Below are 20,503 nucleotides of genomic sequence, written 5' to 3' on the forward strand. Positions count from 1 at the left end.
CTACTGACTTTTAAATTTAAAGTGATCAATACCTCTAAACTGTTTATCTACCCAGGCAATGAAAAGCAGCACCAGCTGCTAGAAGGTTTCTGTTGCAGAGCAAAAACGGGCAAAATGAAACAAAATGGGAGGCTTAAGAAGTTTCTATTGTGAGCTTCAATGCCTAACTTTAGAGCAAACCCAATTCTCTCCAAAAATTGTTTAATCCAGTATGATTTACTCACTTTCTGTTTGTGCTGTTGAAGGAGGTTGTCCAGATTATGTCTCCTTTTATAGTTAAAGTAGAAGTTTTTACACTGAGCTTCACTTTTAGTTCCAACCATTTTGGCTATTGCTGCCCAGTTGCGACCATGTTCCACTAACCCTGTTTAAACAAAATGCAAGCTTAATATTTACCATGATAAATAATCAGGCTAACCAGAAATCAAGTAAACCACACACAAATTCCACTTGAAGAAGGTCTGACAAACACAGATGCAAGAAAATGGGGTTAAAAAAAAAAATCACACCGTCCTTAAAATGACTCTTGTTGCAATAAAGAACCCACCCAACAGATGGAAGCCCTGCACTTCATAAAGCATAGCAGGATGCCTCTGAAGCTATCCCATTCTAAAGCCAATATCTGAAAGAAAACTAGTAAGCACATTCCCTCTCATGTGCTCATTAGCTAGGTTTTCAGACTTACTATAGAAAAAGCAAATTAAAAATATATTTTGCAAGAATTAACTAGTGCTGTTAGAAAGCTGTCAGCACAGTTGCCTCTCCAGATGACAATGCTCAAACACAGGGGTTCTCAACCTGGAGGTTGGGACCCCTCAGGGGGTCGCAAGGTTACTACATGGGGGGTCGTGAGCTCTCAGCCTCCACACCAAACGCCACTTTTCCTCCAGCATTTATAATGGTGTTAAATATAAATTAAAAACACATTTTTATATAAGTGGGAGGGGTCGCACTCAGAGGTTTGCTATGTGAAAGGGGTCACCAGTACAAAAGTTTGAGAACCTTTGCTCAAACAGCTGTGATGACAAATCCCCAGAAACCAGTAGCAGCACCAATACAATAACATGAATGGTGCAGCTTAAAGCCTTTATTTTTGTTAAGTAGTAATCAATTGGTACATTAAAATTTGCCAAACTTCTTGCCAAGTTACAATGTAAACTCACATTTCAGATAAAAGAATCAATCTAATGGAAAGGGTATTTATGTGACTTATAAGAAGATGTTACTTAGTGCAAATTTCAGATGCAAATTTTCATTCACATCAGTTTCATAGTTATATAGAGACTGTTTTATAAAACCATTTTCTATCAGAATGTTGATGGCCATAGCTGTAAACTGAAACCAAATAGCTTTTCCAGCAGATTGGGAAAACCAACAAAAACATCTAAATCTGCATGTTTGTTTGGAAGATTGGTTTGCTGAGTGTGTATATCTGCTTCTAAGAAAAAGCTCCTTTCAAACGTAGAACAAAAGTGAGTCCCCCACCTCATTCATTCAAATTAGCACCACAGAGACTAATTAATAACCAGAAGTGAAACCAAAGCTTTAGAAGGATTACCTTTTTTCGCAATTTCCATTTCTTCTTCTGTCCAGCGGGAGGTCTCCACAGGCTCTGCAGAAGCTGGAATAGCGAACGGTGAGTCTCATTAGACAGAGAAAAGACCAGGATATGCCCTTTCAGCATCAATCACACATTAATCTATTCATCTGTTTACATTAAGGCCTGTCCAAGCTATTTGGGAAAGCTGCATGGGACAGTGGGAGGCGGTCAGTTTCTATTACACTGAACTAAGGGTGGGAAAGGAGTCTTTCTGCTCTTGTCAGAGCAAGATGCTAAAGACTGGCTTGTCTATAAACTTATGTGATGTCCAAAATGTTTATTCCCAGAAAGGAAAATTCCTATGTAACATGGAAGATGATAGAATTTGGCACATCTTGTTTTGCGTTAACATACATGAACGTTACCAGCTTTGTAAACAGCTGCTCGAGTATAGTATGCTCTGGTATCATGTGTGCTCCTTGCTCCCCATCTTTCCTAAAAATAATGTAATCCATTTCCCCCTAAATTCAAGTCCAATACTGCATGAGGGAAGATATAGTTCTTACAGTGCATTTCACACAAATACTGCCAGTGAGCTTGCCTAACAGACTAAAATACTTCTGATCTCTCATTAACAGGCAACAAAGCTTTGAGCTTTGATTTAAAAATACTCAATATATCAGGCTCCATGGATGTCAAGAGGAAGAGAGTTCCTGATACAACATCCCTCTGACACAGTTCAAGGTTAAACAACAACCCACAAAATCAGAATTTGGGGGTATCTAAATATACAAGTCTTCATAAACAGTTTCTACTGTACGGAAGCAATTTCAAAATTTAACCAATGCAGAACCCACATAAAAAAAAGCTCGTGAGATATGGTTTCTTTCAAGAATAATCTCTCAGGCTGCATGTTGCTACAACCATCCAAGAATTCTAAAATGCCATCAACTTAACTTGTCAGGTAAAGCACAAAGACAATAATCCAATGCAAAGACAAAGAATAAGAGAGGAAGTTTATATTTAAAATGATAATCTCTGCACTTTAAAAAATACTTCCCTGCATTGAAATTATGATGCTATATTGAACAACCAGAAAAAGTGGAATTTTTAAAAATCTAAACTCAGATTAATTCTACTGCCATCAGCGTCTGAGCTATTTTTAAATTAAGTTTACTATAAACGTGAACTTGTCGCTTGTTTTTACTGCGAAGTATTCTGGACAATAAATATTCTAAGAAGCCAGGCTATTTCAAAAAGGTTCATCTGCATTCACCCACTAAAACAGTCAAACTTTTAGTTGCAATAACTAACTCTCTGTTCTGCCTGATTGTACAAAAGAGCCAGTCTCCCAACAGGACTTGGGATAAAATGACAACATCTAAATTCTTGATTCTTAGAGTATTTTGGTAGAATATTTTAATCTGAAGATTTTCATGGAAAGTAGGAACCCCTTGTCCTCATACATCTGTAAATGCTGGAGTATTTCACTTCCCATGCTACACATCATAGAATCACTATAATACGTTTATGTAATATTCTCTTCAAAATTACTTCAAACACTGAGCAATGCTCCTAACATCAAAATGATGTAAACAAATAAATTCTCATCTCCATTTTACAGATGGAGAAACAGATGTTAAATGACATGCCCCGAGCCACAATGCAAGTCAGTGCCATGGCAGAACCACCATTAGAAGTTGGGAGTTTCCGATTCCCAGTCCTGTGCTCAAGCCCCTAAGTTCACATTGGTTCTCCACACTCTTGAACTATAAATTGTCCAGCCACACACAAGGCCATGTTATGGGGAGGTCTAACAGGAAACTGTCACGTATTAAAAATATCCAGACAATCTCTGAAATAGCCTTGAAGGCTGAACTAGTGTTCCTGTTAAATACATGGAACTCAATATACCACTGAAAACTCAGAACACACACAATTATTTGCTAATGCTTAAAGTTATAAATTAAAACAAAATCATTGGAAAATATTCCAAATTCCAATTTCTGCCAAGTGTCATGTTAATGTTATGCTAGGAGAAAAACCAAGTATGGTCTTGGCCCAAGTAGGCTACTGAAAATCTCAGTCACAGTCAAAGATAACAAATGACTATTTGCATTTCATTTTTTTTTTTTTAAAGCAAGTCATTAATGTAAAATACTTCGCTCATATATAGCCCTTATCTGAATAGCTCAAAGTTTTGTTTTTTTGGTTTTTATTTTTATCAAGGAGGATGTAACCAGCCACATTTAATACACGGGAGAAACAGAAGCACATGAAGGTGAAGTTACTAGTCCAGAATTACACAGCAGGTCAGTAGACGAACCAGATATAGAACACACTTCTCCTGGCCTCCAGGCACTAGAGCACATGGCTTGCCTTAAAAGACTACAGAGCGTTGAAAGACAGAAATATAAAGAAATGGAAATATAACTGTCACTTCTATACCGTCTTACAAGTGCTAACTAGTCCTTAAATCACCCCTGCAAGATGGTTAGTCCCATTTTACAAGTGAGGAAATAAGGCAGCAAGATTAACTGATTTGTCCAAGGCTGTACACTGACAGTAGCAGAGCTGAAATTAACTCCAGAGGTTCTGGCTGCCATCTCAGTCATTTCACTAGACCCTGCTACCTCACTGCTTTCGCAAAATACAAAATCCCACCCTCTGGAAAGCCCTCTGAGTCTAAAGGTTTGAAAGCAAAAATGTTCAGCACCACGATTTTATTTTAGTGCCACATATGTATGATACCTTACAATCATATTTGCCATTAATATTTTACAGATGTATACATAGATTTTATAGATGTATACAGAATATTTAAAAACACAGTATGCAAAGTCGCTTCCTTAAGGACTCTTCTACAGTCAATAGTGAAGCAGTTTCATGCCTAAAACTATACATATTATAAGGCAGATAACACTGGTCTACAATTTTTGAGAAGTCGTCTACTTCAGAGATAAAATGTGCTATTTACTATGTATTTTGATGTGCTGAATTCAAATATGACAATTAAAACAACTGATTGGCTACTGTTTCTAAGATATTTAAGTTTTTACATTTTATCTCTATGTATATCGTGTAGATAGAGTTTTAATCATAAATTGTAAACCTAGGTCTTTTCATGTGTTTATGGTTGCTTTACATGATAATATTTCACATTTATGTAACACTTTAAAAAAATCAGCAAAAGGGTTATATAAATAAAATTTATTATGAAACAAAAGGCAAAAAACTATTATGTACATAGTTTAGTCCTATTCAGTGTCTACTCGGCGCTTCTTGGCTTATGTCTTGTATTCATTAAATGGAGCATCTCTTGTCACTGTCCAGCAATAGTCTGCAAGCATTGATGGGCTCCATTTGCCCTGATAGCGTTTCTCCATTGTTGCAATGTCCTGGTGAAATCACTCGCCGTGCTCGTCGCTCACTGCTCTGCAGTTCGGTGGAAAAAAAATCTAGATGAGAGTGCAAAAAATGTATCTTTAGTGACATGTTGCAACCAAGGCTTTTGTATGCCTTGAGGAGGTTTTCCACCAACAACCTGTAGTTGTCTGCCTTGTTGTTTCCGAGAAAATTTATTGCAACTAACTGGAAGGCTTTCCATGCCGTCTTTTCCTTGCCACGCAGTGCATGGTCAAATGCATCATCTCGAAGAAGTTCACGAATCTGAGGACCAACAAAGACACCTTCCTTTATCTTAGCTTCACTTAACCTTAGAAATTTTCCATGGAGGTACTTGAAAGCTGCTTGTGTTTTGTCAATGGCCTTGACAAAGTTCTTCATCAGACCCAGCTTGATGTGTAAGGGTGGTAACAAAATCTTCCTTGATTCAACAAGTGGTGGATGCTGAACACTTTTCCTCCCAGGCTCCAATGACTGTCGGAGTGGCCAATCTTTCTTGATGTAGTGGGAATCTCTTGCACGACTATCCCATTCGCAGAGAAAACAGCATTACTTTGTGTACCCAGTCTGCAGACCAAGCAAGAGAACAACAACCTTCAAATCGCCACAGAGCTGCCACTGATGTTGGTCATAGTTTATGCACCTCAAAAGTTGTTTCATGTTGTCATAGGTTTCCTTTATATGGACTGCATGACCAACTGGAATTGATGGCAAAACATTGCTATTATGCAGTAAAACAGCTTTAAGACTAGTCTTCGATGAATCAATGAACAGTCTCCACTCATCTGGATCGTGAACGATGTTGAGGGCTGCCATCACACCATCGATGTTGTTGCAGGCTACAAGATCACCTTCCATGAAGAAGAATGGGACAAGATCCTTTTGACGGTCACGGAACATGGAAACCCTAACATCACCTGCCAGGAGATTCCACTGCTGTAGTCTGGAGCCCAACAGCTCTGCCTTACTCTTGGATAGTTCCAAATCCCTGACAAGGTCATTCAGTTCACCTTGTGTTAGGAGGTGTGGTTCAGAGGAGGAGGATGGGAGAAAATGTGAGTCCTGTGACATTGATGGTTCAGGAACAGAAGTTTCATCCTCTTCCTCATCTGACTCAAGTGAGAATGATTCTGGTGCATCAGGAACCAGCAGTCCTTCTCCGTGGGGTACTGGATGTATAGCTGATGGAATGTTTGTATAATGCACAGTCCACTTTTTCTTCTTTGACACACCTTTCCCAACTGGAGGCACCATGCAGAAGTAACAATTGCTGGTATGATCTGTTGGCTCTCTCCAAATCATTGGCACTGCAAAAGGCAGATTTCCTTTTCCTGTTCAACCACTGGCGAAGATTTGTTGCACAAGTGTTGCAGCATATGTGTGGGGCCCACCTCTTGTCCTGATCTCCAATTTTGCAGCCAAAATAAAGGTGATAGGCTTTCTTAACCATAATGGTTATACTGCGCTTTTGTGATGCAAAAGTCACTTCACCACAAACATAGCAGAAGTTATCTGCACTGGTCACACAAGTACGAGGCATCTCTGCTCACTTTGGCTAAACAGAAATGTGTCCCTTTGCAAAATCAAACACTGACAAATAAGAGAGCACGACACTATGATTTCTAGAGCTGATATAGGGCAATTTGTTCAGCAGAGTGATGTAAGATTCGTTATGATTGCATCATCCATGACTTCTAGGAATAACATGATGCAATTCATATCATGCATGATGCAATACCAGCTTCAGACTGCATCATTCATTGTTTTGCCTAAAAAGCAAGTACTGTCCTAACCCAGTCATAGATTTATTCATAGATCCAGTCAAAGATGTATTTTAGTCATTTCTGGTTTAAATTGAGATCCCTTCCCTTTATAACTCACTTATCCTCTGCCATTCCCAAGTCAAGGGTCGTATATACTGACCCAATAGCATATCTTGAAAACTAGAGCCAATCAACAATTTTAAGCATCATTTTCGTTCTCAGTGACCCAGAATTAATAAAGTTTGACTACATTTATTTCAGAAGCATTTTGGCTGTAGAGCAGTGTAACATGTTATATTCCTTTCTGCAATAAAAAAAATGAAACTATTCACAGTTCCTCTCAGTATATCTATGCATATGTTTTGTCCTTCTAATCATAATTTGCACATTTAAGTCAGCAGAAAAGGGCACTGGGCTTTAGGACACCCTGAGTCTAGCCCCACCTCTACTATTGATTTGCTGTGTGACCTGGGGTAAGTGACAAGAGTTCTGTGCTTATTTTCCATGTCTCAAATAAAGTTTATAAAATGGGAATTGTAGCCATTTTTAAAGTGCACTGAGATTCAGAGATAAAAGATGCTAATTAAGTCTTACATTTATTGTAATATACTCCACACAATTGATTTGTGGAAAGAGGACAAGTTTAGTCAGAGCAGCTGGGCACTTCTCAAAAGGAAAATTTTGTACTTTTCACACTCTTATTCTGCAACACTACAGGCAGCAAGGATTTATATATAAAATATTGATAGGCTCTGAAGGGATTTTGTAGAGCCTATCTCAGACTTCTTCTATTATAAACCTATTTGCATGCTGTAACAGACACACTACACTATTGAACACAAACCAAATAGAGAGAATGAAAGGGGTTGCAAAACACCACAGCATACCATGGAAAAAACAGGGAAATTAAGAACAAAAAAAAACACCACAGCCCCAAATGCTCTAAAGTATTTAAGGAGTTATTCTGTGGAGGGAATTATTCCACTGACTCCTCTGGAAGAGAATGAAATAGTTAATTACTTAGCATGCTGACGCCTCTTCTCCTACACTCATTTCCTGCATATCAATCTCCTACACTCATCTGGGCAACCAATCATAAGCAAAGAAAAATGAATGAAAGTTTAAAAAAAATCTATGCTAGTAAAAAAAAAATGCAATCAATAAGTCAGAGGGGAAAATATTCTCCACCTGCTTTATTTCAATGGATTTGGTGTCACTCAGGTTTAATATTGTTCTGAATGATGTTCAGCCACTGCAGACAGCTCAGCCTCTTCACAGACTAGAACCCCCCTTCCCCTCAATTTATTCTTGTTTATCTGCCATTGTGCATACTATAGAAAGCATTAGCAGGAAACAGGAATCAGCAAAACAAAGTTAGGTAACATGGATAGGGCAGAAAAAGTATTCAATCCATTCAAAAGCTTTCAATGTGGAGTCTGGTGGCACTTTAAAGACTAACATTTATTTGCGCATAAGCTTTGGTGGGTGCATCTGAAGAAGTGGTTTTTTTACCCATGAAAGCTTATGCCCAAATAAATCTGTTAGTCTTTAAGGTGCCTCCTTAAAGCTGGACTCCTCATTGTTTTTGTGGATACAGACTAACACAGCTACCCCCCCTTTCAATGTGCGTTTTCATAAAACTGCAAAAAAAAGTTAGACTATACGAAGACATTTATTGTCCTAGTTTAAGAAAATGGAAACAAAAGGAGGTCATACTTGCTGAGATAAATGCACGTGGCAATCTTTGATGTTTACAATTTAATGAGCACGCACTCTCTTCTTTTACAGTGCTCTTTCAGAAGGGTCAGACTCCATGAGCAATAACCAGAGAAAGATTTTCTAAAAACTCTAATAGCACAAACCAGTACAATACTGGTGTACTCAACAGACACCAACAACAGGCAGCTTGCAATGATTGGGGGGGGGGGAGGGGGGAATCTTATGCTACTGTGGATAGTTATTTATACTTTGAATAACATCTGCAAGCTAGAGCCAAGCTCAGCTTGACCTCTGGGTAGAGAAAGCTCAAGCAATAGAATAGTGCCATTTGCTGACAGCTGTCACCTTACTTTAATCCTATTTTTAAAATCCCTCTCCATTGTTAATTTTTCTGTATTTCTAATGCATGAGCCAGTATGGCTCATTTTGTTTACTTCCTTGTTTCTGCAACATCAGACTATGACAGCAGGAATGTGCACTCCTCTAGGAACTCAGCCAGCAGCAAGAAACTGTACATGGTCTACTGGTCTGTGCCACCAAAATAATACTTTACAGAAAATTCCTTAGCTACATAACAGATTAAGAAACAAACCAACCAGCGATCCATTCCAGATATTGTGGTAAATTAAATTCTGGGCCTAAATTGCTTGTTAGTAACCATCTAGGGCTAGGTCCTGCAAATGGATCCATGTTAATACAGATCCATTTGCAGGATCTAGCACTAACCCTGCAAATGTAGAGAAAAATAGTCTTTGTACAGTAAGACCATTATTGGTGTTCTCTTATACAGTTTTAACATCTGATCTGATTTTACTTAACATCTGCTCATATTGATACATATTTTTAGAAGTTTGATAAACTTCTTGATGGTCTTTGTCAATAAATGACTAGAATTGAAAAAAAATGCATTGTATCCAAAATGGAAATGTGTGCATCCACAAAGAATGATCTCATTGATAAAGTGCCTTTCTGCCAGATGGATCCCAACGTGCTTTACATAAATACTACTCACAGGGTTCTGGAGGTGGAGGAAGAGGTGGTGGTGGCTCTTCGGTAGCAGCAGCAGCGGCATTTGCTGCTGCAGCTTCATTTGTCATTGATCTGGTGATCCTGCCCTTACGACGACCTTGACTGTTGGCAGTTTTTCGTCCCCTAGGAGTAGCCTGCTCTGTTTCCTCTGGTGCAATTTCTGTTTTATCCTTCTCTTTGGTGTTCTCTCTGGAGAGTAGACAAAAGATAAAAGAAAAGCTTCAACACGGATATTAATAAAGAGTATACTTCATAGGCAGGTATAGGTGAAACTGAATCAGATATAAGAACTAAGTGTAAGCTCACTTTTCAGTACTGATGGAAAGAATAATGGTTTGTAAAGCAATCAGGCTCCTCATTTTCCCCCCCAAAATCAGAATTTATTTAAAAACAAATGGAGCTACACTCCATTAACAACTAAAAATCAAAGGAAAAAAATCTACCATTTCCTTACTGATGGTACCAGGTATGTCCTTTTATTGCTTTTAATAGAATGTCCATTTTCATATAGAAACATAAGCACCAGCAGTGTTAGTGGGCCACTTCACCTTGAATGGTCCCTTGAAATGCAGTAACTACTTGTGCTAAACAATCTGTTGCACCTTGTATTTACCTGTGATACTCTGAATACATTTCCCAGACCTAAAGAAGAGCTCTGTGTAAAGATAGTACCTCATCGTTTCTCCAATATACTGTGACCTACACAGCTACAACAAGCAGCATACACGAGCAGCAAACATTTAAACTGAAACAAAAAACTTCAGAAGGGCAAGAAAAATTCCATCCAAACATTAAGGATTTTCCATTGATCTGACTGGTCCAAAGAGTCAGAGAAACAGATATGCCACAGAACAATTCTTTATGCAATCAGCAATAATACAATTCTAAATAAGGAAATTCTATAGTGAAATTAACTATCAGGTTTATTGCTTCCATTTAATACCAATTCCCTAAATAAACAGCAACAAAAAACCAGCAAAGAGCAACTGCATTAGGAAAAAAAAGTCAAACAAAGCAGTTCATGCTCATTACATATACTCACTTAGATTCCTCCTTCTCATCCTTTTCCTCTTCATCTTTCTTTTCTTCCTCTTTTTTCTCTGTTTTTTCTGCTTTCTCCTCTTCTACTTTTTCTTCTACCTTTTCTTCTTGTGAAGGACGTGCAATTTGCTGCTGAAACGAACCATTGACACACTAAGGCTATATAAAACACTTAACTGTGTAAAGGAGATGCATTTTTGTCATAATAGCATTAACACCATCCATATTATTAAAAGAAGTTACCAAGATTTTACATTAGAATGTTCATCACAATTTACACGTCAATTTAAAAGTTGGGCTTGGATTATAGAGATTTTACAACAATAGGGACATCTGCAAATTAAAAACATATGGAAATGGTTTGGCAGACCAGTTGGCATGGAACAATCTGCCTGTAGTCTTGAAGTTTGTTTCAACCACCACATTTTGAATATTTCCTTCAGTCCCTCTCAATAAATAAATTATTTTCTCTTAAATTTGACTGATTTTCAGTAACCTTTATTTGGGAACTTACTGCATTTTATTTTGTAGATTCCATGGATGTACTGCCTTCCTCAATAGAATAAGTACAATGATAGTGAAGACACAGTACACATAAGTTATTCTTTGTGCTGTCTTCACAAACAAGTCTATACACACTATCATATATAACATAATACAATATGGAAGAGTTATGTTAAACACACCACTATGGGCCCCCAACACATGAAGCCTGAAAATTAACAGCTGTAACGAACAAGTTTTAAAATAGTATTCAGGAGACGTCTAACCAAAAATCTTGAAAGTATATTTCAAGAGTAGCAATGTTAACTTGCTCTATTTTAAAATAGTAATACATGATTGTTGCTGTTTCCAAGTTGTAAACTGAGGGTCCTGTGGCAGCTTTGAGACTAACAGAAGTATTGCATCTGAAGAAGTGAGGTTCTTACCCACGAAAGCTTATGCTCCCAATACTTCTGTTAGTCTCAAAGCTGCCACAGGACCCTCTGTTGCTTTTTACAGATTCAGACTAACACGGCTACCCCTCTGAAACTTGGAAACAGAAGCTCTACCACCATGAACATTATGTACAGCTCTAACCCTCCTAAGGGTAGTCAGCAGTATCAAGCACTACATTAGGAATTTCATATTTCACTAGATTACTTTAAGCAGTTGAGGAGGAAAGGTATAGTTTAGAACTGTAAAGTTCTTTACTATATTTCTCAATGACAACAAAAGATAGTTTTACAATCATGTGGGTGTTGACAAAGAAAAACAGTTTGCAAATATCAGAGTAATTACATACAGGCTCCCTTACCCTGCATTTATGCAGTCCTAATTTAACTGGCAGTTCTAGCCTTAACTTTGTCTTGAAGCCTGGGCAAGTATCTGCTTCTGCCAAGGTAGTATAATGCCATTAGCTTCAACCACCAGTAATACATTTGATATAAACTAGCATCCTTTTTGTTGCCCTTTTCCTACAGCCACACATGCAAGAATCTGTTGTGTACTAATTCTTAAATATAGCTATAGTCGACATTTACTGAGCAGGGAAGACTTAATACCGTTTCAATACTCTAATGGGGTTACTGCCCCTAAAACACTTCACAGAAACTGAACTGTACTTGCTTCTTACTGGCTCAGTTCATATCTACAACTCAAACCCACCTGAATCACTTTTACTGTTCTTCATTTACATGACACCAATGTCAGTTATTTTGATGTAATGTAAGATATCTAAATTCACATTTTACAAGTTTACCTTTGACATCCATGTCCAAATTCCTGCAACCAGCATGGTAGTAGCAAGTGCTGAAATCTATTTACATTTATTATAAGTCAGCACAGGTCCCAATTTGGACTGATGGATTATTCCACTGGTAGCCTGATAGAAGTGAAGATATTTAAAGACACTTTCATTTTTTCCTCCCTGTTGTTTTCAAACATACTATTTTAATGTGTTTATTATATCTCCTATAGCTATTTCCATTGTTACCTGTAAACCTATTAATCTATAATTGAAAATGGTGGGATGAATTTGTGTCACCATCCCCACACCTCTTCCCCCCAAAAAAACCCATTCAATTTCCGTGCCTGGCTTAGTTATTAGGAATAATCTAACATTTGCCAACTCTAATCTCTCATGCGGTTTCCAGATGGGCTGAAGAATATATAAGATGTGTTCACAGGGAAACATTTTATACTAAATTAAAAGAGATGGACCTTTAAAGGTGGCTGTAAAAATATTTTCTTCACATGTATAAGCTTTAATGTCCTTATGCTCCCTGCTGTGTTGCTGCCTTTGTTACGGAGTGCTCTCAGGACTTCCTCAAAAAAGAGAGCACCAAGAGTCAAGTAAAGCCAAGCAAAATCCGAGAGACAGGTTTCTTTGCATTTTACTTATATACATTTATATTCTGCAGTATATAAATGGATATATTTCATTAAATTTTAGCACTTGTATCTACACAATAAATGTAATTATATGAGCAATTAAACTTCACGCTTGAGGGTTGTAAGCATGTGATGATCAGGAAGAAATTCCCCTGCTCTCAGTGCACAGCATTGTACAATTATTATATTACAATTACTTCTTAGGTGCAGCATGGGGGTGGTTCACCTTCTTCTGAAGCAATGCTTAGTTACTATCCAGACACCTAGCTAGATGAATTGTGCAATCCAGTCTGGCAATTCCTACTGAATATTATGTATTAGTAGTATTGTGATTAGGGTGACCAGATGTCCCGATTTTATAGGGACAGTCCCGATTTTTGGGTCTTTTTCTTATATAGGCTCCTATTACCCCCCACCCCCGTCCCGATTTTTCACCCTTGCTGTCTGGTCACCCTAATTGTGATAGCACCAAGAGATCCCAATCTGGGTCCCATTGTACTACATGCTGTACAACTAGCCAACTCCATAAAGATTGTTCCCGCCCCCAAGGGCTTGCAATCTAAGTTGTGGTCTGGGCAGTACTCCAGTGAGAGAAACCTGATCTCGGATCATCAAAGATTCTTTCCTTTGACAACATAAAAATATTTTTAAAACAGTATCAAGAATGTGTGAGATGGCACGTGAGTAACACAGAGCCTATGTACAATTAAGTCACTACGTATGGTATCGTTTGGAAAACGTGTTCATAATTGTTGATTAATGCAGGAAAAACTTCTGCAAGCAAATAGCAAATATGATAAGAATGCTTGCTTTAATCAGCCAATTTCTATAAACTAAACATTCCAAAAAAGAAACCATAGGGGGTAGCTTGTATATGTAAACCAAAGTCAAGGTGCAGGTATTTTAAGTGTGCACATTATATATACACAAACAATAAGAAGTCAGTCTGTTTAAAAACCCTGGAAAATTCATTGAAGGCTAAAACCTACTCTCTGTCTGCACTTAAGTAGTGCACCACACAAATCAAATATTACTGAGAGAGCATTCAAACATGCATGGCACTATTAAAAAAAACAGACTAAATCTTTTTCCCTAAGACTTTACAATTTTGCAAGCATTTACTATTGCATATATGACTATACATAAGAGTAAGCATATCTAATTAGTGAAACTACAAAGGGAGTAACTCCATGATCTAACTGGGGGTTACACTAGATGACCCTTGCTACCCCTTCTAACCCTATGATTTGGCCCTAAATTCACATAACAGGAGGAAGTAACAAATGGAAGGGAAATAATATAATATAGGCTTGAGTAATTCATGAGTCTTGAAGGTAATATTGTATTGCATATACATGAGTATAGCTCAAGTGCCTCCTCAAAAGGGTGTACTGAGAAGGGACTTGAGAATGAAGAAAAAGGTGAAGTGTCAGAGTCAAGAAGGGGGAAGCAAGCATAGATGTACACATGCGAGAAAGACAAAGGGGATAAACAAGCAGCTTTGGCTAATGTAAGTCATGTACAGTTCAGCGATCACACTCTCTCCTCCTTAGACCCCAAACACGCAGATGCCTATAAAACATGGTCGTCAGTTCAAAATTCCCTGCTTGTACGGATTAAAATCAGACTCCCAGATATACTTTAACTGAAAAATATGCTTAAACATCTGCTCAAATAAAAAAAAAAAAGTTTAACATTAAACTCTTGGGGGATTTTTCTCTTGAGTACAAGGAACAATTTGCCTATGTTTTGCAGAAGTCTTTGAATAAAGTCAGTGTGCTGCAATGCGTAGATGCAACACAGGGTCAGCATGATTTTTGCTAGTGGGGTTTTAAGTAAGGGCCTTATTACTAAATCAATGTGTGTTGCTGGATGTCTAAATACAGAGCAAGACAGAAACAAGAATTTTGGTAATTATTAAATGCCTTAAAAGTATCTGAAAATTCACAGAAGGACGAGGAGAGAGTTCTGGGAGTTTTTTTCCCTAGGAGCTTAAATGCTGTGCGTTAACAGGATTAAATTGTATATAGTCCATTGAAAAACTCCTGAAAATAGGCTGGATAAATGCTAAGAGGCTCCTTCGTATAGCAGTGGCAGCGGATGTCATTGGTACATAACCAAATTAAGGTTGGAAGTCATCCTGAATATATTTTATAAAAACTAAATTGCTTTTGACTTTTTAAAAATATGAACTGAAGTAGATATTAACAGTTAACTTTTATTTATAATCTTCCTGCAAAGTATTAACATCTCAATATTGGTACTAATTGGTTTTCCCAAGTATTCCTTTAACACAATGTCAGTGAGACATGCTGAGGTAAATGTTTTTGATTGTCCTAGACAGGACAGTATGAGAAGCAAAGAGTTTAGATGAATCGCAGCTTCAGCAAAAATCTGGATTTTGTATATAACTTGCCTGAAAAAATAGCTGGATCATCAGAACACCCCAAATTGCTTTTATCTGCCTAATTTAACACTGCACATTGTCAATAACAGATTTAAATATGTTTTTTTCCCCACAGTGAATTTTTCTAGCATTCAATGCTCTATAGGGCAAAGGCAGGTTAAAACACAAACCTTAAACAGCTGAAGCCTCAGTCAACGACGTACCTGCACATTCATCTGTCGATTAAAACTCTTACTATCCACAGCACAGGGGTCGGGCTCTAATGCAAAATAAAACTCAAAAGCACAAAACCCACAGCACCATCAATAGCTCCTTAGCATGGGCGGGCTGGCTGACCCAGCAACGTGTTTATTCCAGGAAACTTTGTCATCCTGCCACGTAAGCTGCCTACAGAAGAGTTACCCATCTCACATGCAAGCTTCTAATCTCACAGGGGTTACTCAAGGTAATCCCCACTGAGCTGCGCTTGATTGGCTGTCACAGAAATACAGCAAGTTTCTGCCTGGTCAGATCACTGGACTGTACCACCTGCTGCAAAGACATATGGGTTGGCGCACAGACATCAGTTTATGCTGACAATGCAGATCTACTATGGAAAAGTACATTTCCAAATTACTGACTAACATTTCTCACCAGCCCCCTTTTCAAATTTTATTCCAAGACAGCCTTAAAAATACTGCTATCCACTCAAATTAATCTTCTGCTTTTCACTAAAACAGACTTTATTTAGTCCATCTAAATTATAGATATACACACTACACACATCAATGGCCAATTTGAGGAAGGATCTGTAATAAGATTATTACTATTTCCCTCTCGGTTGAACAATAATTTTGCTTCAAAAACTGCTGGTGCAACCAAACCAACAAGATCATAAACCACTGGATGGCGTTCTGAAATACAAGCAACTAGATCCTCTCGTTTCACTCTGAAGTGGTTAATGTAATGCTGCTCTTCCTCTACATGTGCAAATCATAAACAGAAACTGTTTGTTGCTGTGCCTAGATAGCTGTTACTTCTGGGTTTCCAGTATATATCAGGATTCACATAGCCTGTAATCATCACTTCACAGAAGGTAAGCTGGAAGTTCTCTGGTGAGCATCCTTTTTTAAGAACAGACTACATTTTGAGACTTGACTATCAGAATATCCCTTCCCACTAGTTGGCAGTTTTCAACCAGACTTTGCATTTGCATCCATGCCACGCCACTTTCTATTGTGCAGTAAAAAACACGTTTGCTTTATTTTAAAAAACTCATACATGTGCTACAAGACAGACACTTGTCATGTTACCTCCCCATGCAGTCTGTTACGAAAGTTTAAATTGTATCTTTATTAGATGTCTTTCCCCTTCTAGATTTACTTTAACTAAACAAAAACATGTCTCTTACGACACAATAAACTCCACATTTCTTAAGAACTTCATATGCCATAATCCAGTACTCAGGGCCTTCAAAATAAACATCCGTTTTGAGACCTATGCTGGTGTTGGCCAAGTTTAAATGTTTGCAATTGTACTAGCTAAGAAAATATTTAGGTTTTTAAATCATAACCATGAGTAATAGCTGTGCCAGTGTAATATCTTTATGCCCTCTACTGGAGAATTAGATCCTGCCTACACTTGTTATCTGTTTCACTGCATTATTATTGGCCTCGCTTCTAACTTCTATGACCCTATATGCTGGGATGCTTCTTTTGAAGTTACTCTATTACCAGTGCAAAAAGATCCTGGGGTGCATCCTAAACCCCACTACCTTGCTGGGAAGCTGGAAAGGATAAGGTCAATTAATAGTGGAGAAGGGTCTCCTATTTGCTCTAATCTTTTAATGGGTACTCATGAGTAGTTTTTCCATTTACCGTGAAAAATACCACCCTCCATTGGACTAAAAAAGTGACGCCCAATGATGTTTAGTGTGTCCATCGTGATGTTTCAGGTATTATAGCCCAATAGCCGTCATTTTTTCCCCAAAGGTGACAAATAATTACATTTACACCCATAAAACAAAGACTCCAGGCAAACAAAATAATGTGATTTCTCAAAGCTTTCAATTGCTAGAGAATACAAGTGTCTACATTGCAGTTATGGCTAAGGAAATTACATTTATAACCACAATAACTATAAGCATAAGTACGGGTAATCTGACATTTCTAGAACATAATTTTCTGTAATTTACTCTATAAACAGAAATCCTTACTACAAATTGGGTTTAGTAACTATTAACACACTTTAAAAGAAAGCAACACAGTTCAAAGCTGAGCAAGATAGGATTCAACAGAAAAATCTAAAATATATTTTAGCATTCTTCATATATACCATGATTCAGATACCAGTGTGTTCTTGCCACTTCATGTATATATAAGACTCACTAACAGTTTCCCATAATTCTGACATTTATAACTTGTCCATAATATTTAATCTGGGCTGACAACTGGCAAACTAAGGCCCCCATTTCTAAGAATTAGGCAGTATTTAACTTGCCTCACACAAGTAGTCCCAGTGCCTTCCATGTAACTACAAGTCAATCGTCACAGAATGAGGGCCAGAATCTGCCAGAGTGCAGTTTTGTTTTAACCATATTCAACTTATTCTGCTTTTGCTCCTTTAAAGTTGTACAAGTAAAATTTCCTAGTTCTGACAGGTTTTGGTTCCTGCATACTTCAAAAAGGGTTTTAACACTAAAAATTAAAATTTGACAAACAACTAGGTCTACAATATGCCTATTTACTTTGACATTTTTTTAATATTACTTTGGTGTATCTATACAAGTTTCCAAACTGACTATTGCATAAAACAGAGTAGTTACTTTTAAGGGAGCATTACTAGGAGGTAATTTATGTATTTTACGGGTCAGAGCTAAAGACATGAAAGTTCATAAACCAGATCTTGTACATTTAATGTTGCCCTCTATACCACAAATTGTTTCACCATAAAAAAAATTGTTTTTAATTAAAAGCTAGTTACATGTTTGAACACAGAATATGAGTTCAATTGAACAACCCATGTTTGCTACTCTTATTCAAATCAGTGACAGTTTAGAAAGGTTACAATGAGTTATCCTGCAAATAACAGGTCCTGACTATAGTAATAGTGACACATTAACTACTGTACACAAGACTAAAGCACTACTGACTTTAGAATGAAATAGTATATACCCCACCCCCGTACTCAAATGCAGTTTACTAGTTCTGAAGACTTAAGTGTTACACAGCAACAAAAAATATGATCAAACTGTACTAGTTTTTTGAAATGCAAGTTATGTGTAAATATTAATCATAATCAGCAGCAGATTGTCAGTATGAAGCAGGGGTCTCAAACTCCCGGTCTGTGGGCCATCTGAGGCCAGCGAGCCTCCCCAATGTGGCCCGCAGGGCTCCAGCAGTTTTGGGTCCGGGTCTCTCCCTTGGCCACACCTGCCGTCCCCGGGCGCTCCCCCCTCAGGGGCTCTGGCAGTGCAGTGGAGCTGAGCGATGTCTGCCTGTTCGCTCCAGTGGCTGCCGGCCCCTCCCTGCAGCCCAGGGGCGGGGCTGTGCCTCCACACGCTGCCCCCACCCCGAGTGCCCCTGCAGCCAATGGGACACTGCAGGGGCAGCGCCAGGGGGCAGAAACGCGGAGGGCCCCTTAACCCCCCGCCCCAGAGCCCCAGGTAAGCACCATACCCCCAACCCCCTCCCAGAATCTGAAGCCATCATAAGTCACACACTGATGGACTTCAATACAATTTGTAACAAAATATCCACAATGATTAATGTTTTCAGAGAAGAGCTGGCAAAGTATGTAATGTCTCAACACAATCTCCTGATTTAGTAGTCAATGATTTGTCATAGGGTGCTTAGCTCTGATCAAAGATCTGTTGATGCACACTGAGATGTGTGGCCACTGTGGCAAGGGAGGAAAAAACCTCCTGTGAGATGGCTATTTTTTTATACTAGCAGGAATTTAATTTAAACAGCTTCACCACAATAGTAAGGACAGACCTATGAAGTGTTGCCCATTTTAATAGGTATGTTGGAGCAGGTTTACAGCTGGTGTGTTCCAATCTGTTTTCACGCGTGAATATTTTATGTTAATCACTAATTAGATTAACTCTCTCAGCAAGAGAATTCCTTCCCTCTTTCCTTCATTCAAAAAGTTTGTCCAAGTCAATATGCCAATTTAAAATTTAACAGAATTTTACTGCATGGATTTTTACGTAATTTGCATGACCCTAATGTATTTCAATACAAGAATGAGTTAGAACACCTCTGGACTAGCCATTCCAGGAATAGTTAAATGCTCTGGGCAGAAGGGCACAGTACTACAGGATGGTGAGAGGGGGCAGGTTTCTTGCAGTATGTCACTACAAGATCTGCCTTAACTGTCAATGATTGGCTAAACTGCTATCAAGAGTTTTCTGACTCCTATTGGCAGCTAAATCTCCCCATTGCTATAGCTAATATGATCAATGCCTTGTACCATTAAGCCATATTTCTTTGATCTGCATTTGAGGTTCACTCAATTCCCCAACTTACAAATCACCCCAGATCTGTGCAGCCACAATACTTCAAAGTCTCACCAATTCTTCCTTTTCAGTAATGTTACCAGGATGTGACTGATTTCTGCAGACTAGTCATTTCTGAGACAAACTAAAGACAAAGACTTGGGGATCTTCCAACCGCAACAGTTCTATAATTTCTAAAAAAAGACACTGAGAAGCTGACAAAATTGAACTTCAGTTTCCATAAAGTGTTTCATATTTCGTCAAGGAGTTTTGTCCACTATCATTTCTGGTTGTCAGCATCAGTTTAAGGATTCAAAAGGTTTCAATCTTTGCCATTCATGTAGTCATTACATACAAGTATCAAAGGGGTAGCTGGGTTAATCTGGATCTGTAAAAGCAGCAAAGAGTCCTGTGGCACCTTATAGACTAACAGACATATTGGAGCATGAGCTTTCGTGGGTGAATACCCACTTCTTCGGATGCATGTAGTGGAACTTTCCAGAGGCAGGTATAAATATGCAAGAGTGAGTCAGGCTAGAGATAACGAGGTTAGCTCAATCAGGGAGGATGAGGCCCTCTTCTAGCAGTTGAGGTGTGAATACCAAGGGAGGAGAAACTGCTTTTGTAGTTGGCTAGCCATTCACAGTCTTTGTTTAATCCTGAGCTGATGGTGTCAAATTTGCAGATGAACTGAAGCTCAGCAGTTTCTCTTTGAAGTCTGGTTCTGAAGTTTTTTTGCTGCAGGATGG

General features: G+C 38.3%; 1 protein-coding gene across 30 annotated transcripts in view; it reads right to left on the reverse strand.

The window, feature by feature from the left end:
* The window catches only part of NCOR1 (nuclear receptor corepressor 1), a 104,834-nt gene that overhangs the window by 38,296 nt on the left and 46,035 nt on the right, over positions 1–20,503 (reverse strand). For 19 of the 30 annotated variants that reach the window (XM_065572886.1, XM_065572884.1, XM_008168982.4 and 16 more), the window contains 4 exons: positions 10,499–10,629; positions 9,440–9,645; positions 1,559–1,621; positions 225–364 (listed from right to left, as the gene is read on the reverse strand). In XM_065572886.1, coding sequence (XP_065428958.1) covers positions 225–364; positions 1,559–1,621; positions 9,440–9,645; positions 10,499–10,629 — 540 coding nt within the window. The remainder of the gene's footprint in view (positions 1–224; positions 365–1,558; positions 1,622–9,439; positions 9,646–10,498; positions 10,630–20,503) is intronic. The other 11 variants (XM_065572893.1, XM_065572890.1, XM_065572896.1 and 8 more) reach the window with 1 other exon arrangement.

This window comes from Chrysemys picta, chromosome 19, assembly GCF_011386835.1.
Source record: "Chrysemys picta bellii isolate R12L10 chromosome 19, ASM1138683v2, whole genome shotgun sequence".
Taxonomy (NCBI): domain Eukaryota; kingdom Metazoa; phylum Chordata; order Testudines; family Emydidae; genus Chrysemys; species Chrysemys picta.